The 26,994-nt window shown below is 44.8% G+C and overlaps 1 protein-coding gene across 2 annotated transcripts in view; it reads right to left on the reverse strand.

The window, feature by feature from the left end:
• The window catches only part of CA5B (carbonic anhydrase 5B), a 40,347-nt gene extending 17,020 nt beyond the window's left edge, over window positions 1–23,327 (reverse strand). Inside the window, exons 1-4 of one of the 2 annotated variants that reach the window (XM_088028862.1) lie at window positions 23,256–23,275; window positions 21,378–21,430; window positions 13,256–13,450; window positions 3,617–3,814 (exon numbers count right to left, since the gene is read on the reverse strand). In XM_088028862.1, the coding sequence (XP_087884988.1) occupies window positions 3,617–3,814; window positions 13,256–13,397 (340 nt within the window). In that variant the 5' untranslated portion in view covers window positions 13,398–13,450; window positions 21,378–21,430; window positions 23,256–23,275. Of the gene's footprint in view, window positions 1–3,616; window positions 3,815–13,255; window positions 13,451–21,377; window positions 21,431–23,255 lie in introns of both variants that reach the window. The other variant, XM_088028861.1, reaches the window with a different exon arrangement.
• Window positions 23,328–26,994: the final 3,667 nt, after the last annotated feature.

Below are 26,994 nucleotides of genomic sequence, written 5' to 3' on the forward strand. Positions count from 1 at the left end.
ACGACAAATATAAAACACCCAGCCTAGTGCTGGGCCTATGGTGTGCAATCTACGTAATGTTCGCTCCCTTCTTTTGCTTTTAACGTGAAGGTGAAGGAGCTAGCAGAGAACGGGATGATAAAGGGAAAGGTGATACACAGGATCCAAACAAATGAAACTAAATGCAAGGAAATGGGCATGAAACTGGCTGGGGGTGATGGAAATGTTCTAAAATTGGACTGCTCTAATGGTTCCACCACCTTGTAAATCTGCTAAAAATCATCACATTGTTGAAAAAGTAAATGTGGGACCAAAATTCGGAAGAACTTCAAATGTCTGTGGAAGCATTCTTCCTGGCTTTACCGGTGATGCCCCATAAAAGTGTAAAGTGATGCATGATGGGGCAGGAAGCACCCTTAGGAGAACAACAGGACTCATCTCTTCCTCTCTTTGAGGCCTGGTGACATAGGCGATGAGGGTACTTATGGAGGAGGTAGAATTATTAGAGATCATTCAAGGGCATAATTTAGTGCCCTTCCCCAGAATATTTTGTATCCCTCACAGGCACTCATTAAAATCACTGTCTGTGTCCTATTCAGGGGAGACAAATAAGAAAACAACACCCAGCAATGGGTGGCGGTACAAGACGCTCACATACCTTCTCTTATTATCCTTTTAATTTCGATAAGGTTGGTGGTGATGTCCCTCTTTCATTCCTGATTTTAGTAATTTGAATCTTCTCTTATTTGTGTTCTTGGTCCACCTGTCTAAGAGTTTATCAGTTTGGTTGATCTTTCTGGAGAATCGACTTTTGACTTCACTGATTTCTGCTCTGTCCTTTATTATGCCCTTCTTTGTGTCTGCTTTGGGGTTAGTTCGCTCTTCTCCTTCTAGCTCCTTAAGGTGGAAAGCTAGGTTATTGATTTGAGAAATTTCTTCTTCTCCAATATAGGCATTTTCATGTCTAATTTCCCTCTAAGCACGACTTTTGCTGCATCCCATAAGGTTTGGTATGTTTTCTTTTTATCACATACCTTCCCCAAACCCTTTCCTCACATACCTTATCCCGAGTTCTTTGTAAAGCACACTGCAGCAGCATTGCCTAGTTTTTTAAAATTTATAGACATTGATATTTATTAGCTCCTTTCCTTTCTAGAATTAGAACCAATGTTCTTGCCTTTCTTCATTTCTAGGTAGTCTTTGCTCTCTTTTACTTTTTCTTTAGGTTTTATGTTCATTCACTCTTTCTTCCTCTTTGAATGCTATGAATTATTTTGCAACAGCATGGAGAAATAGCAATGAAGAATAAGCAGGAAATAGGAGGCAACCACTGAAATGTGGAAAAAGAAAGAGAGAAAATTAGGTACTTATCATAGATTAATGGTATCTTAAAGAAAATGATTATTAACGCTTAATAAAAAGAGGTTACCTATTTTGGTCCTTCCTAACAAAACAAGCAGAAAATTAGCAACCTCTCCACAATTTTTCTTGTATGTTTTGTAAAAACAGTGTGACACTCTGACACACTTAGGGAAGGTGATGTCAAGGAATGATTTAGTTAGTTGTCTTGGGAGGTGCCTCATTGCTATTATGAGGAAAATCAAGTCATTTGTTTTCCATCTGAGACGGCCCAAGCAAATGGGTGGAAAAGCATTCTTGAATCTATTGTTCAAAAGAAAAAAAAAATGACTAAAAAATAAAACAGAAAGCTATGTGCCTGGAATGATCTGGAGATTAATCACTTGGTTAAGAAACCAATTGAACAACTTCCCACAATTTCCAACTCAATGAAGCAATCATAGATTGGAAACACACAGTCTCTAGATCAGCAAGGTCATTAGAAGGCTAACCAACATTTAGGATCCTCAGAAAAAAAGAAAGAAGGTTGCCAGGGCCCTACACAGGACTGAGACTTGAGAGGATCGTCACGCATCCTGAGTGCACGCATGAGAGTTGGTGTTTACAGACTGGGTCTGCCCACTAGTCTAGTTGGCAGGAGTAACAGTAGAATTCGACAGAGACAAAGTAAAGCTCATCATCATGCAAGGTGGTCATCTGGGACATAGGAATGTAGGTTGCTAGTTTGAAGATTTCTGGAATCCTTATATACAGTGTAATATTACAGGCTTCCAGTTGAGATGGGGGCACACTACGGGGTTTTGGAAAAAACTAGGAAAGATACTAATGGATTTGGGAGGAAAAGGAGTAATTACTTTCTTCTTAGTTTGAGAAATATATGTAAGATGGTCAAGGTTAGGGGGCTAGGTCATACCCTGGGGGAGAAAGAAGAAAATGGGGGAACATAGGGACACCTAAACTCTTAAGGACAGACTTAAGCACTTCCTGGATCACAGCAGAGAAGCAGGTCAAAGGGAAGAGAGCCGGAGATAATTCCCAATGGAGAAACAGTCAGTTTGTGGCTGGGGCCAGAGGGCTGGGTCTAAGTATCAGAGCATCACTAGGAAAATGAAGAGAGAACCAAGATACAGGTGAGAATCCTAGAGCCAGGACCAGGACAGATACAGGAGGGAACACTTCTGTTTATGCTTTAGGTTACATTTTTTACTTCATTCACTCACACTTTCATGGGCTCATGTCCTCATAGTCACGAGAGAAAACTAATTTCTGAAAGGGTTTCTCAATCTCGGAGGCTCTATTGATTTTTGAGGCTGGGTAAGTCTTTGTGAGTGCTGCCCTGTGTACTGTAGTTTCCTTCAGCAGTTTTTCTGGCCTCGACCCAAAAGATATCAGTTGCACCCCCCTCCACCCCACTCCGCAAGGGTGACAACTGAAAATGCCTACACGTTGCCAAGTCCCCCAGCTCCTGGGGAGGGAGATGGGGCAAAACTGCCACTGGTTGAGAGCCACTCTTTAAAGATATACTATTTCAACTAAAAATTATTTCAGACTAAGATTACTTGATACCATCAAGTTTGGTTGGAAAAAAAAAGAAGAAAAAGAGAAAAGAAATCTACATAGAATTAATCACATTCTGTGTTCAGCAGACACTAAAAGTTTCAGGTAAACTTTGAAATCATTCAGATTAGTCTATATCTGGGTAGGTTGAAAACCAGAAGATTCAAAAGCAATACAACATTTGGATTTGAAAATCTCTTTTAAGTTGTGTTTCTATTAAACCAAGTAACATTGTTTAATCAATAAAATAAACAGAATGTGAGTTTTCATTTTTCTATGTAGAACTGGTTGTTAAGACAATAATGTCATGTACACATGAATATTCTTTTTACCCCATTTCAAAGGTATTGCAATCTGCTCAGTTAAATCTAAATAGTAATACTATTTAATGTAGAAGTGTCTTGTAAAGCAAGCAAGCAGAGAAAATTAGTACATATTCAATACACACAAAATAAACTTCAGGCAAAGCTTTAATTTCAAAACCTATCTCCTATCTATATATAGAAATATACATACTTATTAATAAGTACTACCTATACTAGAAGAAAATGTTCATAAAAACTAGACGGGATTTTTTTTCATATGTTGAAAAAGCTCAGTGCAGTGAGTCCCATGCCACTGCCCAAGGCGGTCTGCGTGCCCGTGGATGCGGTGTGGTGTGGCCTGGGCTGACACGAGGCTGTCCCTTAACTCCAGACAAGACCACCAGTCGGGCTCTCACCTGATTTATCTGCAGAATCTTCAAATTCCACGAGGAAAGAGTACCCGTTATTCCAGACATGGAGGCAGGTGGTGGGGTCGTAAGAGATGGTGAGCGGTTTTAAGCCAGGATCATAGACGCTGTCCCTCCACCGGATGTTGATGGGCGACTGGCGCTCGCCCCCCAGGACCAGGTCCACGGTCTCCCAGAGCGGGTGCACTAGGAGAAAGCACAGCGGGGCCATCGTCAAGACGCCGCTATCCGGGATCACACGGCAGGCAACTCCGGTGCTGGCGTGTGTCGAGGTGACGGAATCCAAGTCTCAGGAATTAGCCACCCGGGGGCTCATGGGCCCGACGGAAGCAGGGGACAGAGGCGGCTCAGAGAGCGCCTGGCGCAGGGGCAGCCTGCTGCTCTGTCAGCCACGAGCCGCTCGGTCTACCCTCTCCTCTCACCTAAACCAGGTGCCGCCCAGTCTCCTGAGGACAGTAAGATGCGTGCAGACTAGCACCACGTGGAAGGAGGGGATTCTCAAACGGGTTTCCTTTCTTTATTGATCATCTTCTGAGCCCCACCCACCAACCAGGTTCGCATACAAGTACAAATTAATGAAACTTTCCGTCGTGGATTTCTCTTCAACCAAGGCCACGGGGGAAGAGGAGGGACAATTTTTGGAACGCAAGTGTTCACTAAAGCACTGTAAATCTTTTAATTGCCGGGCTAGTAGGAATAAAGGCTTGCGTGGCATGCGTCTGTAATTTAGCTTGCGATTTGGAAGACTTCTGGATTCTTTATACAATGCGATATTACACTCTTCCAATTGAGATGAGGGCAATACTCCAGGGTTTTGGAAAAATGAAGGAAGGTACCGATGAATCTGGCGAGGAGAAGGAGTCATTTCTTTTCTTTTTTTATTTATTTTACAGAGAGACAGCGAGAGCAGGAACACAAGCAGGGGGAGTAGGAGAGGGAGAAGCGGGCTTCCCGCCGAGCAGGGAGCCCGACGCGGGACTCGAGCCCGGGACTCCACACAGATGCCACACATCACTGATAATGATTTTTCTACAAAGAATCAAGCACCAGGTGTTCGTGGGAAGTCTGATAAATCTCAGTGGACTTCCTGTAACAGAGAGCTGATGAGACATCCATGCATGAGGGATAGGACGACATGCATGATTGGGGGTGCTCCAGTTCTCTGCCCCGTAGAAACACCCCAGATGGGTAGAACCAAGCGCAGTAGGAGAGGCAGAAGAAACATGAATTGAGATAAATCATTACCAATGACCCTCTGAGCCTCACCCCACTACGAACTATGAGAGTAAGGATCTGAGAAAGTGATAAGGTAGCTGCTATTCAGTCAACCCACTCTGTATGGCAGGTTCACAGAGACACCTTTTTTCATTTAAAAAAAGGCCCAGGGCGCCTGGGTGGCTCCAGTTCGTTAAGCGACTGCCTTCGGCTCGGGTCATGATCCCGGACTCCTGGGATCGAGTCCCACATCGGGCTCCCGCCTCAGCGGGGAGCCTGCTTCTCCCTCTGACCCTCTCCCCTCTCATGCTGTTTCTCTCTCTCTCTCTCAAATAAATAAATAAAATCTTTAAGAAAAATTTTAAAAAGGCCCAGAAACTTGCTTCCGGTTGACCTTTACAAAGGAGACATTTGTTTTGCTTGGGTAGCTGCTAAAATCTATAAATTCAAAATCCTAGCCGTATGGGTTTTTTTTGCGGGGGTTAAAAATGAGACAGAGGGCTCTCCTGAGAGTAGACCAGTCGTTCTCAACAGAAGGAGGGATGCTGCCCCTAGAAGACATTTGGCAACGTCTAGAGACATTTTTGGCTGTCACAACTGGAAGAGAGTGCTACTGACATCTAGTGGATAGAGGCCAGACATGCAGCTAAACATCTTACAATGCACAGAATTGTATGACCCCAAATTTCAGTAAGTTGAGAAACCATGGTCTCTGCAAACTCAGGGTATTTTTTTTTTTTTAACTATTTCTTTCTGTAAAACAGTACCATCTTATCTCTGGAGAGATCCAAACCCAATGTTTTTATTGATTTTCTTAGTATAAAAGAACTTGTTCCTTTGAAAACAAGAATTTTGTTTCAAAAACCTAAAACAGAAAATGCATTTGCCTGGTACGATATTTTAATATAATAATCTAATTGGAATGCAAATTAGAAAGTAACTTGTAGGGGTGCTGACAATACTGACTCCATCTTTGGCCCTCCATCTTGTTCGCTGACCTGTCTTGCGGCTATGTGTTATGGGCCCCTTAGAGATTAATATTTGTACCTTAGAAATGCCAGCCAAGGCCAGAATGTGGAGAGGTTCGTCTTGGTCTCCTACGAATCTATCAGAGATAACACAGTCTCTCGCCCCTTCCCGATGCACAGATAGTGCCACAAGGTCTGTTCAATGTTGGCTGTCAATTAGGTGCTTGCAAACCCTGTGAAATGCATGTGAGCCCTCTGACCTCACTACAGCACCCCCTGAGAGTCCCCTCGCTCTATAAAATCTGTGGACCAAGGTCCAGACTTTCCAAAGAATAGCTGTGTCTCGTCTGGATCGGCCGTCACCTGCCTGATACCCCGCAGTAAGTTACTCTGAATAAAACTCGGTGTAAACTGTACGGAGTGGCCTGCTTTGTGTTCCGGTCTCAAAGTGTCTTCTCAGTTTGGGGGAAACTTTACTACCCTTCTCCCACCTTCCAACACAGGCAAACAACCCTGATTCAGTTGTAAGCATGCCTGGCACAAAGAGACCTTGCAACTCCTTCCCCTCTAAGATACTCAGACTATGGCTGAAGGTTTGACAACTCACACTCTTCAAACCCAATTCATGAGGGTCTCCTGTAAGGACTAGGCAAGAAGGAAACTAACAAGCAGATCCCCAAGACGATCCCTCCTTTCACCTTGACTCGTCCCCCACACTCCATTCAGGAAATGCCCAGAATCTGCTCTCACCCATGCAAACACTAGCCCAAGAGAAGCAGGCCTTTTCCTTCATTGCTCTTTTATGACCTTAACGCTCCTATCAATTTATGCCCTTTGATTCACAAGTTCAGCTTCTAGAAGGTTTCCTTGCCCCCACCACCACTTCCTCCTCTGGGAACCCAGACCATCCCCCGACCAAGGCCCCTTAGTGACTGTCACCCTAGTGAAGCCAGCTTTTCCCAAGGGTTTGTTTTGCAAGATAAACTGTCGTGAGAGATACAGTGACACTTTTGTTCTTTCTTCCTGTGGGTGCCAAGGGCAGGCCACCCCAAAATGTGCCACTTTGGCTTATTATTTCGAATTAAAGTTACTTAAGAAACAGCCAGTGCAAGAACACTTGGAACCCCCTTTGCCTCCAGAAGGCAAGAAATAAATCTCCCATGTGAAAGGTACTCTTCCTGCACCAGGGAGGTAAAGAGACAAACCTCATCACCAGAGATAGGAAATTCAGAGCCGAGAAGTTTGTATAGATAACCCTTGTTCCTTTTACTAATTTACTACTCCAGCCCAAATTCTGTTTAGAATTCCTTACGAACTGAAGATCCTGAATAATACGTTTTCTTTGTCTTGCCAATTCCCCACGTTGTTATTGTTTCTTTGTAACGGTAGAAACGCTAGCCACTTTGGTCATTTCTTTGGATGACAACCGTATTATTGAGCCTCCACATGCACGTACTTAAACTTTTGGGATTTCTTTTCTGTCGATCTGTCTCATGTCAATTTAATTCTTAGACCAGTTAGAACTTTGAAGAGTAAATGAAAAATTTTCCTCTCCAATACTCCCATCTCCTTCCTCCACTTTAACAAAATACAGACTGAAATATCTTGGTAGTTGCTCATACTTTCCCTCAAAACAGGAAGAGGATTAAGTATTCTGATCAACAGTGCCTTCATTTTCAGGTTCTTCTCATATGGGGAAAGTGAAATAAACAGAAACAGTGATCTTAACCCACCATGTTTCAGTGAGCAGAGCCACACTCCCATTACGAGGCTGTCACTCCTATACTGCTGATGAGCAACAAAAATACCTGTAGATTCCATAGCGAAAATGTGCTCAATTCTAGTTCTTATCTGGAGGACTAGTCCTGGTTTTGACTTATTTTGTCTTTGTACCACCCTGTGTCTCCAGCCTCAGGAGGGTCCCTCTTTCAACTCGTGAAACAGAGAAAGCACGTTCCTGTCTTAGCCCCTCAGTTCCTGCTCCTCCTCGTCAGAAATCAATTTCCCCTCATTCAGCTCAGGGCTGGCTCCTATTATTGGCTTGTCACCTCTTCGGCAAAAGTGTCACCTCCTCACCTTTCTGACTACCCTCTTATTATATGATCCCCCCCTTTAAAAAAAATCCTAACATTGTTTTCTTCAAAACATTTGTCACACAGGCGTAATAATTCTATGCATACATGCTTAATTATCTGCCTCTCCCAGGGTTGGATAAGCCCCAAGAAGAACTGAAGTGGCTTTTAATCACTACCTGTTCACTGAACATATAAGATGAAGAGCACTGCTGGGAAGGTTCCAGTCTTCTTTCCATCTCTATGCCTATTACTTTACTGATCACATTATATTTTCTTTAAGGATCTTTCAGGCTTATCTCTTGCCTTGCCCATAACCAGCAGCCCAGTTCAGGGCCCTATACCCTGGACTTCATACCATGCCTCTTGGTCTTAATACCCTTTACCATGTTTTGTCATTCACCAGTTTTCCTAAATTACCACTCATCACGTTGTTCCTGCGTTAAAGTCTCTATGTCAAGTCCTAATTTGTGTCCAGTGCCAAGGTTTTCCTATCAGGAACCCACCTCAGCCACCTAAATTTCCTGTCTCCTCATTCTTCCCAAACTCTGGTTTTGCCATTCTATTCTCCTTGGTCATTCCAAGTGATATCTGCTATAAATGTGTAAAACACCTACACGCTTTCAAGACTTAGTACAAAATAAAGAATGTAAACTATCTCAATACTTTTTACACCAATTACAGGTTAAAGTGGTAATATTTTGGGGGCACCTAGGTGGCTCAATCGTCAGGCGTCTGCCTTCGGCTCAGGTCATGATCCCGGGGTCCTGGGATCGAGCCCTGCATCGGGCTCCCTGTTTGGCGGGAAGCCTGCTGCTTCTCCCTCTCCCACTCCCCCTGCTGGAGTTCCCTCTCTCTCTGTCAAATAAATAAATAAAATCTTTTAAAAAAGTGATTAATATTTTGGATATACTGGGTAAAATATATTAGTAAAATTAATTTCACCTGTATACTATATTTCATCTATATATTTCCTGTATAGTATTTCGTAAATGAACAATTTTGTTTGTTTTTCCTTCAGTTTTACTGAGATGTAATTGACATGCTATTTGTTCTTTTTTAAATGTGGTTGTTGGAAAACACAGAATCGCCTATATGGCTCATATTGGTGGCTCACGTTATTTTTCCAATGGACACTGTTGTTCTACACCCTCATTGGCTTTTCCTCCCGCGCCTTGCCCTGTTACCGTCCTTTTTCTCAAGACGTGCGATTTCCTCATGGAACTGAAGACCACCCTAGTAGGCCTGGGGCTCAGCACAGGGACGTGACACAAAGGGACAGCCCCCTCCCAAATGACAAAACGTTAAGGATGATCTCAGAATCACAAACTGTCTTCTCAGAGCATGAGGACTGTTAGATACACCGTGATGCTGAGCCCAGGTAGCTTACAGCATACACATGCATTTATCAGCACAGGAGACTAAAGCCCACAGTTCCTGGGGGTCATGTGTTGAGGGCTAAGTGTTAGCTCCTTATAGCGACTGGCACCCCTGAGGCTATTAACATAATTTCAAGGGGTTCTTAACCAGTCCTTTGTTTCTCAGGATTATTCATGAGTTAATGGAAGACAACATAGTCGGGGTATCCCAGTTTGTTTTATCTAGGGATTAATAAAATTCTCTGTGAAGACATTGCGAAACAAGTTTTCTTTTCTTTTTTTTTTTTTAAGATTTTTTTATTTACGGGGGCGCCTGGGTGGCTCAGTCGTTAAGCGTCTGCCTTCGGCTCGGGTCGTGGTCCCAGGGTCCTGGGATCAAGCCCCACATTGGGGCTCCCTGCTCAGCGGGAAGCCTGCTTCTCCCTCTCCCACTCCCCCTGCTTGTGTTCCCTCTCTCGCTGTCTCTAGAGATTTGACCCCAGGACCCTGGGACCACGACCCCAGCCGAAGGCAAGGCAGATGCTTAACGACTGAGCCACCCAGGCGCCCAACACAAACAACAAGCTTCTTAATACTATTGTTGTCCAGCCTTTGTGTTCATCAAAGTTAACAGGAGAAATAATAGAACAATTTACTAATACAGTTATGATACAGACCAGTCCTGTCAAACAGAACTTTCTCCGATGATGGAAATTTTCAATATGGTGAGTGCTAGCAACTTGTGCCCATAAAATTATAATAAATTGACATTTATGTGAAAATACACACATGGGGCCAGTGGCTAGATTTTATACAGTGCCATTCTATTCCACGTTGTCCTAAAAAGAAAAAAAAAAAAGTTTGTTTTCCTTCTCAAAGCAGGGAGATCGTTAAGATTATCATTGGAATAACAACAAATCTGTACCATCTTCATTCTAGTTGATACTCTTTATATTTCATTAAATTAAAAATTAACATTATTGAATTTATTTTTTTCTGCTCTAGGATCTCTGCCTAGTATTTTTTTTTCATGTGACAATTAGGCTAAACTTCACTAGATGATACACTAAGCGAAACTGATTTTATTTGCACCTTAGGTAATAGATGCCGGACTGTCAACATTTACCGTCTGCTCCTTGAGATAAGAGCAAACAGCAATGTGCGTGGACAGCCAATGATTCCCTGGGGGCGGGGGGGAGGGGAGAGGAGTGAAGGTGAAGCACAAAGCACAGACAGGCTCTAGGGAAATGCTGCTTTCTGAATCGGCCATATCCTCCTCCTTCCTTTACTCCTCATTCTGCTTAACCCAATCTTAACAATGGCCACACAAACATCTGAGGGAGGCACTGAGCCTGTGATGATTAGATAAAGACGGTGATGACGATAATCCTAGTACTCGAAGTAACGTGCCAACACAGTCCTCACTGTGTGGCAGGCACCAGCTAAGGACTTTCCATGTTATCTTTTCTAACCCTCAATGATCTTGGGTCATTCTGTCACACAAGTAGACAACGGGCCTCCTGCTGGAGTTTTAAGTTGCCAGATACAACGTGTATTGTTTTTACAACTGATCAGTGGAGGGTCTGGGATTTAGGAACACAACATGCTCAGTGGCTCAGGGCAGCAGAGACTGTAATATTCTCCCCTGCAAAAAGGGAGGGGTGGTGCAATATGCCAAAAGCCAAATCAAATCATGTCTGTTACCTTTTTTCTTAGTAACTTAAAAACAAGAACATCTGATGTGACAAATTAATCACGGAAAGCCCACATCTCCCCAAGCCACCACTTTTTGTTTTAGTCAGCCCTAGAAGAAACAAACCATCCTAAAGACATTCGTATGTTGGATTTTAGACCTTTAACTTTCAACTCTCTGTTAAAAAAAGTAAAACTTTAGTAACTACATGAACATGACTAATTTTTTCCATTTTAAGCCTCAGACCACAAAATGCCAGTGTTGAGAATAAGCCAGTCCTGGTAGGATGTGGGTCTGTTGGTAGGAAGCCACACCCAGCAACCAGAAATCTGTTATGACTCCAACCAGTTCACTTGAATGAGAACACTGTCATTGTTGGAGGAAACAAAGTAAATATGGAATAGAAATGTATTTATGGAGCAGTTCCAAATCCTTGGATTTAGCTAGGTTAGCACTACTAATTTAGAAGCATTCCTTTCTTACCTTCTTTCTTTATTACGTGCATATGATATCAAAAGAGAGTAAACCCAAAGAGAAAAAGTGGAGAAACCTAGACCCAGAAGGAAGGCAACACGTGAAAATTCTGTCAATTCCTTTAAAATAACAGAAAATACGAAAAATTTCTCTTTAACAACATACTTAGCCATTTTACCTCTCCACAAATTCAAACTCATCTCTCCACAAATACATTATTCTCTCCTATCGTCGCACTGATTCTTTTGTTTTAAAGATATATATATATTTATTTATTTGTCAGAGAGAGAGAGAGACAGAGGGAGAGAGAGCACAAGCAGAGGGAGTGGCAGGCAGAGGGAGAGGGAGAGGGAGAGGGAGAGGGAGAAGCAGACTCCCCACGGAGCAGGGAGCCCCATGTGGGACTCAATCCCAGGACCCTGGGATCAAGACCTGAGCCGAAGGCAAACGCTTAACCGACTGAGCCACCCAGGCGCCCCCGTCCCACTGATTCTTAAGCAGGGGCAGTTTTGTGCCCCCAGAGCTCATTTGGTAATGTCTGCTGATATTTTTGGTTGTTACAACTGGGTGGGGATACAACTGTCATCTAATGGGTATTTGGCAGGGATGCTGCTAATCACCCCACAGTGTACACTGCACCCACAACAACACAGAATGACCCATCCCTCTTGTCAGCAGTACCTCGGTGCACAATCCCTGCTCCATAGGGATGGGGCAGGGAACTGGTATTTCAGGAGGGGAACGAGATGCGAAAGCGTTCAGGAAAGGCCATCTGCCGCCTCGCTTGATATGCTGCGTCTACGGCAGAGCACACACCGGTAAGCTGGTCAACTGGAATGAACGCTGCCATTTGTGACTTGAGAAAGGATATTCCAGAGCGTGAAGCTACCGACCTGCTTACACACATTAACATGCAACTTCCAGAACGTTAAAGACTCACAGAAATAATTCGCAGTCTGTGGATCAGTGTCAGTAAGAAGACTGCTGCTAACAAGAACGATACAGAACAGGTTCCAGAGTATTTGAAACTGGGACACCTCTCTTATCCTATTTCTGCATGACATCATCTTATTTATTTTAAGATTTTGTTTTTATTTATTTGACAGAGGGAGACACAGCGAGAGAGAGAACACAAGCAGGGGGGAGTGGGAGAGGGAGAAGCAGGCCTCCTACAGAGCAGGGAGCCTGACTCGGGGCTCGATCCCAGGACCCCGGGATCATGACCTGAGGCGAAGGCAGACGCTTAACGACTGAGCCACCCAGGCACCACCGACACGACATCATTTTAACATGTTAAAATTAGTCAAGAAAAGAACTTTCCAAACCTATCATGGAAATCATTTTGCAATATATATGTGTATCAAATCAGCACATGGCACACCTCGACCTACACAATGTTAGGTGGCAATTCTATGTCAATAAACCTGGGGGAAAAGAATTTTCCACATTTATTTTAGAAGACAAAGAAACAAGTGGTTATTCTCACATTCTAAAGGCACATACATAATCCCACTCTGCAATGCCACCGACACCCGTATGGATAAACACAGGACACACGTCATTGTCATGCAACACCAAGCCTCTCACTCTCGCTTTTTTTCAAAAGTTTCATTTATTTATTTGAGAGAGAGAGCATGGGCCAGCGGGGGAGGTGGGGGGGGAGAGGGCAGAGGGAGGGGGAGAGAGAATCTCAAACAGACTTGAAGCTGAGTGTGGAGCCCGACGCGGGGCTCGATCTCGTGACCCTGAGACCACAACCTGAGCCGAAACCGAGAGTCGGCCGCTTAAGCGACCGTGCCCCCCAGGCACCCCCACCTCCGCTCTCTTTAAGGCAGCAGTGTACTCACAGGCTCGGTTCCGGCTTTTGTACGTGCAGGTGTAGAGGCTGCAGGGCCTCGCTGGCACGAACCTGGCGGTCTGCAATCTTCTCCACAGTGACTTGCATGGAGAGGCTTGAAGAATGACCCTCAGGCTACTCATCGCCACCATGTTTAGCTTGAAATCTTGACCGGGCCCCAAATAACTTGCAGGAACCTAATAACCTAGAGGCAGGAGGACAGAGGAGGCAAAGCTATAAACAACGGAGACTGCCCATCAAGTGGAAACCTGTAAGCAGGACCACAGCATTCAGACTATGAGTACACATGGCAGGGCTGGGGGTGGGGAGGGGGGGATGAGTCGGTGGTTAATCCGCTCCTCTTCCGGAAACTCACTGGCTACCCCAGGAGGACAGACTCTTCTGCTGTGCCGTCCACTTCCCACTCCTGCCTGCACACCAGCCCCGTGGACTCGGGTTCTTCCCGCTCGCTCCCGAAGAAGCTCCCTCCCGCCTCAGGGCTGGTGCAGATGCTCCTCCTCCACCCGCCGCCTGGTCAATTCCTCCCCTCTCTGCAGGCCTTCCTCTCCTGCACCACCTCCCAGAAGCCTCCCCTGACCCTGCGCTCACCGGGCGAGCCTGGCGCCCTCGTCTCCCTCGTGGTGCTGCGTGCAGTTGCACACCTCATCGAGAATGGACTTTAGGACGCCACCTCCCCAGCCACGAGCCCCGCGGCGGTAAGGACCCTGTCTGTCTCTGGCACAGCTGCATCTCTCAGGGACACGGTGCCTGGCCCGCGAGGGCAGCTCGGTGACCTGGGCACACTTCCTTGGTGAGGGAGATGTTGATCCCGATTCCAAGAACCGCACACTGTGAAGTGACTGCCGGCATGTTCTTGCACAGGAGGAAGGGCTTTTCCTAGATGCCGCCATCACCCCGTTGTGTGGTTATCTATACTTCTGAAACACTTTTAAATGCTTGCCATTTAAGAGGAGGGCCTCGTATCCCTACCGATAAGATCTGAAGGACCCCCGAAGCTCTGCCCATCTGAAGGAGGACCATGTCCAGAGACAAATCGAAGCTAGTCTCACAGGGATGGGAATTCTGCCACTAAACGTTTGCATTTCAACAGTTATGGTCATTTCCTTTGTTCCAGGAACCATGTTGGCTGCTGGGATGCAAAGTGGAACAAGGCATGAACTCCACCTTCCAGGTGTGCAATGAATCTCTCCCCCTTGGAGCCTCTGGAAATGCACATCATATGGCAAGGAAAACCATCCGCGACTCCTCAGATTCTGCCTTTGGCCTATCAGAGGGCACTCAAAAGTCTGGCAATGGTGGCGGGGAGGAGAGGGGCCCAAAGTCACAAAAAGAAATAAAGTGTTGGGTACATAGGTGGTTTTATTATAGTATTTCCACTGCTTGTTCAAATTTGAAGTTTGCCAAAATAAAAAATTAAGGGAAAAAAGGACATAGATTCTGAAATGAGGTAGCCAGTGGTCTATTATTCCTTAAGCCTGCTCAAGGAGGCACTCAGAAGTCTGGCAACGGTGGCGGATCCCTACCAATGCTAAGCAAAGAGGCAAATGTTCTCATTTCACCCTTCCCTCTCTTCATGTACTTCACTGCTTTTAATTGGCTGTGAAAGAGCTCTTCTCCCCTGTATTGCTGCCCTTGACCCCACTAGATCGGAGCTAGAGAGGAGAAGGCTACACCTAAGGGAAAGGAGAGAACAAAAAAAATCACACCTGAGCTGTGTCCAGTAAAAGCAGGAAGCAGAGTTACTTCCTATTGCTGCCTTGAAAGGAACAAATGCGGGCTCCAGGCAGATCCCTTTATAACCAGCAACAAGCCATGTGTCTGGACAAGTATTGTAAAGTGAACTGTGGCCAACAGCCAGCCTCTCAGCCTGGTGCCACGCACTCTGTTGTATGCATCACTTTGCCAATGAACACACTGAACGCAAGGAGCAAAGATGCACGGTCACCACATTAAAGGGGACTGGTCTAAAGTTCTGAATCCCATGGAGGCTCCTCACCTGCAGGCCTAACTCCTTACCTGGGGTCTTTAAACCAGTGACACCTAAAGTATGTCTGCATTGCCAAGAGATGTCAGAAATTCTCAAAGTTAAAATCACTTTTGTTTAGTTTTATGTGTGTGCATAAACACACACACACACACACACACACATTTTGGGGGGTATGTCAATATGTACCTTATTTAAGATATACAAAAGTCTGACTCAGCGGGGTGTGTGGGTTGCTCTGTGGGTTAAGCATTGGCCTTTGGCTCAGGTCATGATCTCAGAGTCCTGGGATGGAGCCCCGCTTCCAACTCCCTGCTCAGCGGGAAGCCTGCTTCTTTCTCTGCCCCTCCCCCTGCTCATGCTCCCTCCCTTGCTGGCTCTCTCTCAAATAAATAAGAAATCTTGAGGGGCGCCTGGGTGGCTCAGTCGTTAAGCGTCTGCCTTCGGCTCAGGTCATGATCCCAGGGTCCTGGGATCGAGCCCCGCATCGGGCTCCCCGCTCAGCGGGAAGCCTGCTTCTCCCTCTCCCACTCCCCCTGCTTGTGTTCCCTCTCTTGCTATGTCTCTATCTGTCAAATAAATAGAATAAAATCTTTAAAAAAAAAAAAAGAAATCTTGAAAAAAAAGTCTGACTCAGGATTTCAAATACAGGTTGGTAATAAACTTTCAAGATATTATCTTGATAGTGCCTTGAGCCAAATCAAAGTCCCTCATTTTCAAATACCTTCATTAACTGAATTAACTGAGCAGGCTTAAGGAATAATAGACCACTGGCTACCTCATTTCAGAATCTATTTCCTTTTTTCCCCTTAATTTTTTATTTTGGCAAACTTCAAATTTGAACAAGCAGTGGAAATACTATAATAAAACCACCTATGTACCCAACACTTTATTTCAATAATTATCTGTTGGTGGCCAAGCATGTTTTATTTATATCCTCCCTCCCTCCTACTTCCCCTCTCTGTGAGACTTTGAAGCAAAGGACATACATCTTAGAAACTTATCCATGATTATTTTCCATAGGAAAATATCTCCAAATTAATTTATAGTTTCTTCTCCATAAAAATCATCTGTAGGAAATAGCCTCTGGTGGTAGTTTATGGACAGACTATGAAACCTATCAATCTCAGCACTCACCTATTTCTTCATGTAAACATTTCACTTCTCTCTTGATCTCTCCACCCTAATCTTGTTGGATGAGCGCTCACATTGAGAACTTTATGCTTCTTTCTAACTTGTAAGACTATGTGCAGCATGAAACTGTATAATTTATAATTGCAGATCAGCAGAGTAAAAGGATTATATGAACTGAAATATTAAAGAGTGAGGCTTAATGTACACCCTTCATCTTTTTTTTTTTTTAAGATTTTATTTGACAGAGAGAGATAAAGCGAGAGCAGGAACACAAGCAGGGGGAGTGGGAGAGGGAGAAGCAGGCTCCCCGCTGAGCAGGGAGCCCGATTCAGGGCTTGATCCCAGGACCCTGGGATCATGACCTGAGCCGAAGGCAGACACTTAACCATCTGAGCCGAAGGCAGACACTTAACCATCTGAGCCACCCAGGCGCCCTGAAAGTTATTATTATTCAAACTGAGCTTGCTAAAATGCTCCCCATGCTATAAATGCAAACACTAAGAAAATAGAAAGCAGTTTGGGATGATTTTTAGTTTCATGTTTTTCATTTTCTTTCTGAGATAATACCATCAACAGGGTTCTCTCTGATAAAATCAATCAATAAAATGAATTTTTAAAAATTGTTAAGAGGTATGGGGAAACCTTGCCTGAATTCAGTGCTTCTTTCCATTGACTTCCATCCCTGAATTGAAGCAATAATGAGTGATTATCCCATGCAAAGCACTGGGCTGGGTGAAGATGAAAAAATCATGTTTTCTCCCCATCCCCACAAGTTTGCAATCTATTAAGAAACTATTAAGTAACCTTTCTGGGTTTTTTAGTTACCTTTTTATAGTATGGTAAAATACACATATTTATCATTTTAACTTTTTTCAAAGGTACAGTTTGGTGGCATGAAATACATTCATGATTTTGGTGTAACCATCACCAGTGTCTGTACCCCAAACTTCTTCATCATCCCCAACATAAACTTTATATGCATTCAACAAAAACTCCTCATTCCTCCGCACCCCCGCTGCTCCCAGCAACCTCGGTTCTACTTTCTGTCTCTACGTATTTGCCTATTCTGAATACTTCAATTAAGTGGACTCATACAATATTTTCCCTGAGTCTGGCTTACTGCACTTAGCATAATTAAACAAATACTTCCTAATCAAAGCCAGAATGATGACAGCTCTGACTTAATTCAGTGAGAACACAGGGCAGAGACTCTTAAGTTTCAGGAGCAGGCAGCATCTGAACCATGTGTCATTAGGAGAGAGACAATTTTAACAGGAGGGAGAAAGGTAGAAATAGACAGGGGTAATGTCAGGGATTATGAGGACATTTGGGGAGGCGGGGGTGTTTAGGAGTCAAGGCTGGAGAGGACAATTAGGGTTGAAATGGGCAGAACCTTGGGTTTATTCAATAATCCCAGTGTCAGAGGGAGGTTGGCAATGATGTGGAAAAGGACTTCTTTCTTGCTTACAATCTAGATGGAAAAAGAGACCTAGTAATTCCCAGGAAGACAATGACAAGTACATCATATACTCAAAAGACAGGACATGCTGGGTAGTCCTTCAAAGGGAAAGGTGTAATAAGACACAGCCAAGGGCATGCCTAACTGCCAAGGGAGTTGTACACACAAGTGGGCATGCACTTGGCCCCGCATAAGGGGCTGTATGGGGATTTGAGGCATGTTAGTGGGGTGCCAGAGAAGTCTGGGGGACTGATCCTTGGCCTAGCTCCACAGAGAGCCAGGGCTGTGGTCATGCCTCGGGCGACTGCCCTGCACTCCTCAGGCATGCTGCTTGTGCACAGTGCTGAGGCTAGTGGCTGATGACACCTGGCCCAGAGGAACTGTCTCCTGCCCACTTCCAGACTGACTCTCTAGGGCTAGGGGTACACCAAGCTCCAGAAGGCCTGACACCACCTCACCTCCTCCTTCCTCCTCCTTCACAAAACCCACCCAATGGTGGGGTTGCATGTCGTGGTGTGGAAATCTGACCCTCTGTCTGTCTCCTAAGAATACTGCTGACCTCACTGCGGTGGACATAGACTCTGAAGATAACTTTTTGTGTGTTTAGACAAAAAAGTCCTGTTTTGTAACAAAGCTAAGTGTATCTGAGCTTCCCATCATCCCAAGTCTGTTATGAATATTTCTTAAGGTGCTGGCCACACAGATACCTGGGGGATGCAATGGAACCGGATGGGGATTTGAGACTAACTTGAAGAACACTGATTTCCAAGAGACTGGAAGACCCTCAGGTATTATTCCATACATACAGGACGGTTTCCAACGACCCCATGTACACCAGCACAGGATGGAATGCAGTGGGCAGAGTGGAGCCGGGAAGGTCAGTGACAAGGAGATTCCTTCAACCATCCTTCATTCAATCCATCACTCTGTTATCCTTTCATTCATCAGGATAGCAACCAAACATCTATTAAGTGCCAGACACTGTTCTAGGATCATTGGGGGGATAAAACAAAGTCCCTGCCCTTGTGGAACTTACGTTCTAGTAGGGGGAGACAGACAATAAACAGCAGTGTAATACGTAAGTCAGTTGTACAGACAATTAAATTAAAATATACTCAGTGAAAAGCAGAGCAGGATAAGTAAATTTGGAGTGCCACTGGGAAAGGAGTGTTGCATTTAAAGTAAGTTGCTCAAAGGAGGCCTTACTGAGAAGGTGAGATTTGAGCAAAAGATTGAGGGAATGAAAGAATTAGTAATAGGACTAGCAGGAGGAAAGGTACTGCCCAGGAAGAGGGAACTGCCTGTGCAAAGACCCTGAGGTGGGAGCATGTCTGGCACATACAAGGGGATAGTAAGGAGGCCAGCATGGCAGGAATAGAACGCACTAGGAGCAGGGTAGTAGGGGAGAAGGTGGAGAGATCATGGATGCCAGATCATGTAGATTTCTAGGCTACTTTGTTAAGCTTTTTTCTCCAACTCAGGGTTCCTTAACCTTGACATTATTGGCATTTGACCAGATAACTCAGTTTGGGGGCTGTCCTATACACTGTAGGATGTTTAGCAGCATCTCTGGCCTCTACCCATTAGATGCCCATGGCACCTTCCTCCAACTGTGACAACCAAAAATGTCTCCAGACGCCGATGTGCCTTGGAAAAGGGGAATCACCTCTGACTGGAAACCACTGCTCTAAGCGAAATGGGGGCACAATGGAGTTTTGGCAGCACAGCAGGGACACCATCTGATTTATAGTCTTAAAAGATCACTCAGGTTGTCCTACTGGAAATCAACTGGGATGGGAAGCAGGAAAGCAGCAGGGAGATCATTCAGGATAATCCAGGGGCTTGGAACAAAAGATGTCATGGTGGAAGTGGTGAGAAGGGGTTGGGCGTTGGCTACATCTTGGAGAGACTGCCCATAAGATGTGAAAGAAAGGAGTTAAGGATGGCTAGAAGATTCTTGGCCTAATCAACTGGAAGGATGGAGTTGCCATGAACTGAGATGAGGACCACAGTGTGCAGAACAGGTTTCGGGTGGGACATCAGTAGCTCAGATTTGGGCACGTGAGTCTGAAATGAAATTCCAGTAATCCAAGTGAGACAATATGAAGCACTGAACCAGAGAGTGACAGTAGCGATGGACCAAAGTTCTTTGTATTCAGGAGATTGCCATTTTGGTAAAAAATGTAGGATTTGGCACTCAACTGGAGGAGAGAGAAGGGAAGTAGTTGCTGAAGAAGGCCCCGTGATTTTATGGCTGGATGATGGTGGTGGCAGAATGAGGATGAATGCCTGAAGAGAGAAACAAGCTGGCAAAAGGAGCAGGTGGGAAGGGAAAGAGGGCAGTCTTCCTGCTAATCCTATGGATTTGAGGTCCAAGGGGACAGCGAGAGGAAAAATCTAGAAAAGAGTTCTGTCTGTGATCAGGAGAGGTCATGTGGCTAGAGAGAGAAGGAAAGTCCCCACCCTTCCCCCCAGGAGTAACAGGTGTATAGAGGGAGCCTCACAAAATGGAGTGAGGAGGCCAAGAGACAGAAGGAGCAGTCGAAGACAATCAAAGAAGGAACAGAGCATGGAAGGTCAGCAGTGAGGAAGTTTCCAGGAAAATCCAAATAAAAAGAAACTCAATTTAGCTAATGCTAGGCTACAATACCTGTAGCAATACATGAGGTTATTTATGCTAAAGCCTAAAGCCAATCTACTCTGTGACATTAAAATTATAATTTATTGATAGGTGGTTATTTAAATTTACCTACAGATCTCATAAAATCTAAGCTTGTAAAACCACAAATAATGTTTATCAAACATTATACGTAACAATGAACTAATAGCATACATTACCAGATTTCACAGAAAAATCTGTCCTTACTTAAGTTTTGTCTTTAAGATAGGACCGTAGCCTGGATGGGCCCCATGAGTGCTAAGTTTTTTGTACTATATGCCTTTGCTATCACTGATTATTTATGTATGTCCCTGGCTTTTTACTAACATGTCTTTTATCTGCTGTTTTGCAGACTAAGAAATTTGTGAAAAAAGAAAAAATTCTAAAAGCCTTTAAAGAATCATTCATAAATTATGTATTCATTAAATGACAGGTAGAGCTGACCTTTGAACAACACAGCTCCATTTATATGTGGGTTTTTTCCCCCAATTAATACAGTACAGTATTGTAAATGTACTTTCTCTTCCCTATGATTTTCCTAATCATATTTTCTTTTCTCTCGCTTAATTTATTGTAAGATTATATAATACATATAACATATAAAATATGTGTTAATTGACTATGTTATTGGTAAGGGTTTTGATCGACAGTGGGCTATTAGAAGTTATGTTTTTAGGGAATCAAGTTATAGGTAGAGTTTCAATTGGGCAGGGGATCAGTGCCCCTAATCCCTGTGCTGTTCAGGGTTCAACTGTAGTTTGAACTCTGCCTGATTAAGCCATTTATACATGTGCAAAACAGACAGAAAAAAAAAGTACTCTAACTAAAGGTTACAATTACATTGAAAAAAATTCCTTGATTCTCATCAGACTGACCTTTCGTTTTCTCACCTCCTGAGTTCAAAGGAAGCCAGTCTTTTGCAAAAGCCCTGAAATGGAAATCAGAGGTTATGCTGTCTTGTCCTGACAGCATAGAAGAAGCTGAGCTGCTTCTTCCTCTCACCTACTTCTTCCCCAAGATCATGATCCCAATTTGGGGTTGCCAGAAGTTTCAAAATACATTTCTAGTAACTGTTGTGTGTGCTGCAACTAAGTGCCCCAGCGCTGCCGAAAACATGCATTGTCCTCCCCCCCCGTAAGATTTCCAAAAAGTCCACTCATTCACTCACAATTCACTCAATCTTTATTGAGTCCCAACTGTGAGTCACAACCTTTTGACTGGCTCTAGGGAGAACAGGAAAGGTGTGTACAGGCCCAGAGAATGGTGCCCTTGCTGATCTTGGCCTTTCCGTGAATTTCAGTCCTGGCTGACATAAAAATTATCTGAGAATGCCCCAGATAGCTGAAAGGTTTTCCATTTCCAACATACCTGTGAACAGTGACCACTCTGAGGGATGTGCAGGGGCAGATAAGTGGTAGGGTCTGGAGCAGCTTTCCTCATGAGAGAAATCTGCCTACTCCTCTCCTTATTCCAGCAAGGTTTTTTTGTTTGGTTTTTTAAAGAATTTATTTATTTATTTGACAGAGAGAGACGCAGCAAGAGAGGGAACACAAGCAGGGGGAGTGGGAGAGGGAGAAGCAGGCTTCCCGCTGAGCAGGGAGCCCGATGCAGGCTCCATCCCAGGACCTTGGGATCACGACCTGAGCCTAAGGCAGACACTTAACGACTGAGTCACCCAGGCGCCCCTCCAGCAAGGTTTTTTAATAACAGAGAGGAGATGGCCAGATTAGCAGTAAAGGATGAAGGAGAAGCAGAAAGTTTTCAGTGGCTGGGGGAGAACAAGTTCTAACCGAATTAAGATGTACACATTAACTTCTTGTATTTCTCTCTCTTTTTTAAAGATTTTATTTATTTGACAGAGAGAGCGAGCGCGAGAGCAGGAACACAAGCAGGCGGAGTGGGAGAGGGAGCAGGCTTCCGGCTGAGCAGGGAGCCCGATCCCAGGACGCTGGGATCATGACCTGAGCCGATAACGACTGAGCCATCCAGGCGCCCCAACTTCTTGTATTTCTCAAACTTTCCCAGGGAAAATACAGAGGAGGGGAGGTACTTATATTAATATTAAGGAGTTGCCACCAGGCTTAAGGTAGTAGCATTTAACACTGAATGCCACAAAGACTCGTAACTATCAAAAATGTTTGTACTTCAGCGGTTCTCCTTCAGTTCTGGGGCGGGGCACAAAACAAAAAGGCCAGAAGTAATTTCGGAATGGAGAAGGCTCAGATTTGTCCACGTGACACAGCTGTGATGCTGATCCCCTGCCTTGGAGGTGGCTGTGACTCCGTCCACAGACCCTGGTAATTTAGGGGGTGGGGGATGGGGGGAATACAACCCAGACCCTAGTTAGTCCCAGCTTGCTGCGCCTCGGTTTCCGGAACTGCTATTTCAGATTTTGTAGCCTTTACCCCTGTCTACAGCTATTTCACAGCAGACTGGACTTTCTTGAGTTAATTCACATTCAACCACCCCTGGCCACACTCCCTCCTAGGGCCCTCAGACAGCTGTTTCCCGGCAAGTGCAATAACTCCAAAGGAGGTGCTGCCATCTGGTTGGTGACTCCCATAGCAGAAGAGGGCTACAATGGGGAAAGGGTGAGGCCGTGCCGGGTCCCCGGCAATACTCGCAGGACGAACAGCTGTCCGGGCTCTGAGATCTCGCGTGGCGGGGTGCGGGTGTGTGAGGGCGGTCCCGGCCCTCCCTGAGTCGGCCTGCCCCCGCCGTGGCCCTCACTCCAGTCGGCCACCGGCCCTTACCTTAGCGTTTCTCCACTGCACGAAGTTCGGCGGCTAGCTCTAGCCTGGGGACCCGCGGCAAGTGCGCTTGACATCATAGCCACGCCCCGTCTTCACGCCCCACAGCCCAGGCCACGCCCCCTCCAAGCCTCTCCCAACACGGTCGGGACCACGCCCCCTCACGTCCTTACGTGCGGCCCCGGCTACGCCCCTCCAGGCCAAGTTGTCTGTGGCCCGCGGCCTGGCCGCTCCCATCCCGTCACAGCCACGCCCCTTCACCCGGGCCACGCCCATGAGCTCCGCCTGGGCTCCGCCCTCCACCTTGGTTACGCCCCTGCGCTCCGGGGTGGCCTGGCTCCTGCAGGGAGCCAAGGCCCTAGCGCCCTCCTCTCCACCAGGCGGGACTTGGCCTCAGGGATTCGAGGTCGCGTGGGCGGCCCCCCTTGTCTCTAGAGAAACCCTCCCGGGTCTGGGAACTGAGCGCTGGCGACATTTTGTCGGGTGAAATCAGACTGCAGGCTTAAGAGACTCGTCTAGAGAATGACTTTCCTCAGGTTTCTCCCGTTTCCAAACATAAGATTGAATGTACCGAGAGCCCGTCGGTCCGTAGGGAAATGCAAATATTGGACGAGTCATACAACCGTGTTCCTTCCTATTATTTTCATGTTCACTTTACCCGAGTTTCTTGGAGCCAGCTTTTACAACCGAACTCGAATTTGTAACTGCTTCTTCCAGCCAGTTTTCACATCCTCTAAACCAGAACTATGGACCAATGTTCCTTCTAGTCCCTTAGCCAACCTAAGTGCTAGACAGATGAGTGGAGTAAACAGAACTGCTGTATTTCCTGATACCTCCTCCACTGCTTAGGCACCCAGGGAGCTCCCGCTGTCTAGGGCCCGTGGAGACACGACCACAATGAGACTGAAACTCTGGTTGCAAGCCCTGTGTGTGCCCTGAGATCACTCTGCTTGCCTTCCTCTCTCCACTTACAACTCTGGGTCCACAAGAGAAATGTGAAGGTTATAACCAGCTTTTCTACCCCTGTGCAGAAATCTCTGATTCATTTATTCAAATCCTATTTTTTGAGTACCTGCTCCCCTAACAAAGAAGATAAGCCCCAAGGAGCTTATAGTCTGAAGTTGTCCCAACTTGGTTTTGGATGTGACAAGAAATGATGAAAAAGTTAGAGAAGGTGTGGCAAGGGGGCTGATAGGCAGAAAAGGATTTGGTAAGCACAGGTCTTCTTGATTCGATTAGTAGGAATGTTTTTGGGTAGCAAACATAGGAAGTCACTTTTATAGGACTTAGTACACTTCTTTACACCATAAATTCTCAATAAATCTTCATTGAATACTTAGCCTTTTCACATGTGTAGAAAGATAACATTTCTTTGCTCCCAGCAGTAAGATTTGCTACATTTATTTCTTCATATGCCAACAATACAGATTTTGTGAGAGCATATATAGCTACTTTCTCTTTTCTTCCCACCCTCCAATTCCATTTCTGGCTTGAAGATAGTGGGAATATTCAAAATGTTGTGCTACAAAGAGCACAGAGAAAAGAACAAGTTTAACAGAACACTGGTATTAAGCTCATCCTGACCCTGAGAACCCTGCCTCATTTATAAAATGTTCCAACTGCCAGTCATTTTTGCCTGAAAAATGAACTCACAGAGGTTGGTACAAATACAGCCTGTATAAATTAGTGAGCTGATTTTTATAGTAAGTTCTACCTCACCTTCTTCCACAAACAGTTTGAGGCAGCTTACGAAAATATCGACATTACTGGATAAAACAAATAGCTGAAGGAGCCAGCGAAAGGGGAACTTAATGTAAGGAGAATAAAGCAGCCAATGATAAGATCAGCATTTAAGTATGCAGGCCACCAGATCCAGAACAATTGTTTAAGCTGGGACAAAGATTTGCCCCTAAGCTTTTGAACAGCATTAGAAAAGAGGAAAAAAATTGTTTTAAGGTTTTCTAGTGTTCTTAAGATAAAAATCAATCTTTTAGTTTTTTTCAGAAACAGTTTTTCTTGAATTTCAGTCCTGAGAAAAATCCTATTTCCTCATATAATGTGGTGAGAGAAGTGGGAAATAAGTGTCGTGAGGAGTTAAACATAGGTCCCCTCAATGTAAGCTGCTGGCACAATCACAAAGCACAGTGCATTAAATCAGTTCTATGAACCATCAAAACTTTTCTGTTCATCCAAGTGCACAGGCCCTCCAAGGGTAGCATTTTCATGCTCTTTCCTTAGGATGGCAAGTGGGTTTCAACTTACATGTCAACTTTGAGCTATTTGTGGTGCCTGCCTGAATAACTGTGTTGAGCTTTGTATCTTTGTCTAGGCTCAGAAGGAAAAAGTTCTGTGACTGATAAACAATGTCATGGGTGCAAGATGGATGAGTGGCTGCATGCAAAAACCTATCTGGTAGCTCTCATTTGCAGAAATAGAGGTCTCTGCATGTAGAACTTTTCTGGAGTCGCTGCAAATCAACAATTCTCATTATGGGGCTTTTGATAAATGATCCAACAGTAAAGGTCAAGTTATCTTCTCTCAATCTGTCCCACCCACACTCATCTTCCCTGTTCATTCCTATCTCGGGACATTTCCTTTGCTGGAGTTCCCATTTTTTGGACCACTCGTTGCCTACATTTACAGGACTGGGTTTTTCCTCATTCAGTTCTCAGCTAAAATGTTGTCTCCTTAGAGCTGTCTTGCCTGACAACCATATGTGAAGTTGTATCCAGAGCCTCTCCATCTTCACTGAACATAGGGAGCACCCGGAGATCATGTTACAATGCAGATTCTGACTCAGTGATTCTGGAGTGTGACCTGAGGTTCTGCATTTCAAGCAATCTCTCAGGAGATGCAAAGCTGATGTTCCACAAAACACACTTTAAGTAACAGCCCCACCTCTCTCTGTTACATTGTCTGTTTCATTTTCCTTATGGTGTCTCACCACTTGTAATTATGTATTTTCTGGTTTGTATATTGGATTGTCTGTGGTTGGTTGTTCACTACAATGTAAATTCCCTAAGAGCAGACACTTTGACCAGTTTGTTCAACTTTGTATTCCTTGCACCTAACACAGTACTGGCACACTGGTAGGGGCTACTCCGTAAATATCAGTGATAAGTGATGTTCAAGGTTCATTGATTCCTCCATCTCTTCAGTTCCTGCTTATTGAATACTTCAGTCACTGCTCATTTATATACCAGGAAGTAGACTAGAAATGAAAAATGGCATTGCTCTTCAAGTACCAGTCCAGGAACTGCTAGTTACTGGCCCAAGCTGAGATAAGAAGCTTGAACCAGAATGTAAATCTGATACGTCATTAAACAGTGTTCAGTTAGGGGCGCCTGGGTGGCTCAGTCATTAAGCGTCTGCCTTCGGCTCAGGTCATGATCCCGGGGTCCTGGGATCGGGCCCCGCGTCGGGCTCCCTGCTCCACGGGAAGCCTGCTTCTCCCTCTGTCCCTGCTCCTGCTTGCTCTCTCTCTCAAATGAATAAAAAAATCTTAAAAAAAAAACAACAGTGTTCAGTTAGATGACTTTTTTTTTTTTTTTCATAGCAAGGCTTTCTTGATGACAGAAGCAATGAGTTGTTTTTCTTTCCAGGGCAAGAAACTCTGGGGAGAACGAAAGATTTTGAGCAATAACAGAGAATTGTGGGAGAGACAGAATTTGGAGAGACAAGTTGTGACGGTTAATTTTATGTGTCAACTTGGCTGGGCCATAATGTTTAGATATTCTGTCAA

The sequence above is a fragment of the Eumetopias jubatus genome, unplaced genomic scaffold (assembly GCF_037043125.1).
Source record: "Eumetopias jubatus isolate StellerSeaLion01/CBP00866 unplaced genomic scaffold, mEumJub1_p1.0 scaffold_11, whole genome shotgun sequence".
NCBI classification, from domain to species: Eukaryota; Metazoa; Chordata; class Mammalia; order Carnivora; family Otariidae; genus Eumetopias; species Eumetopias jubatus.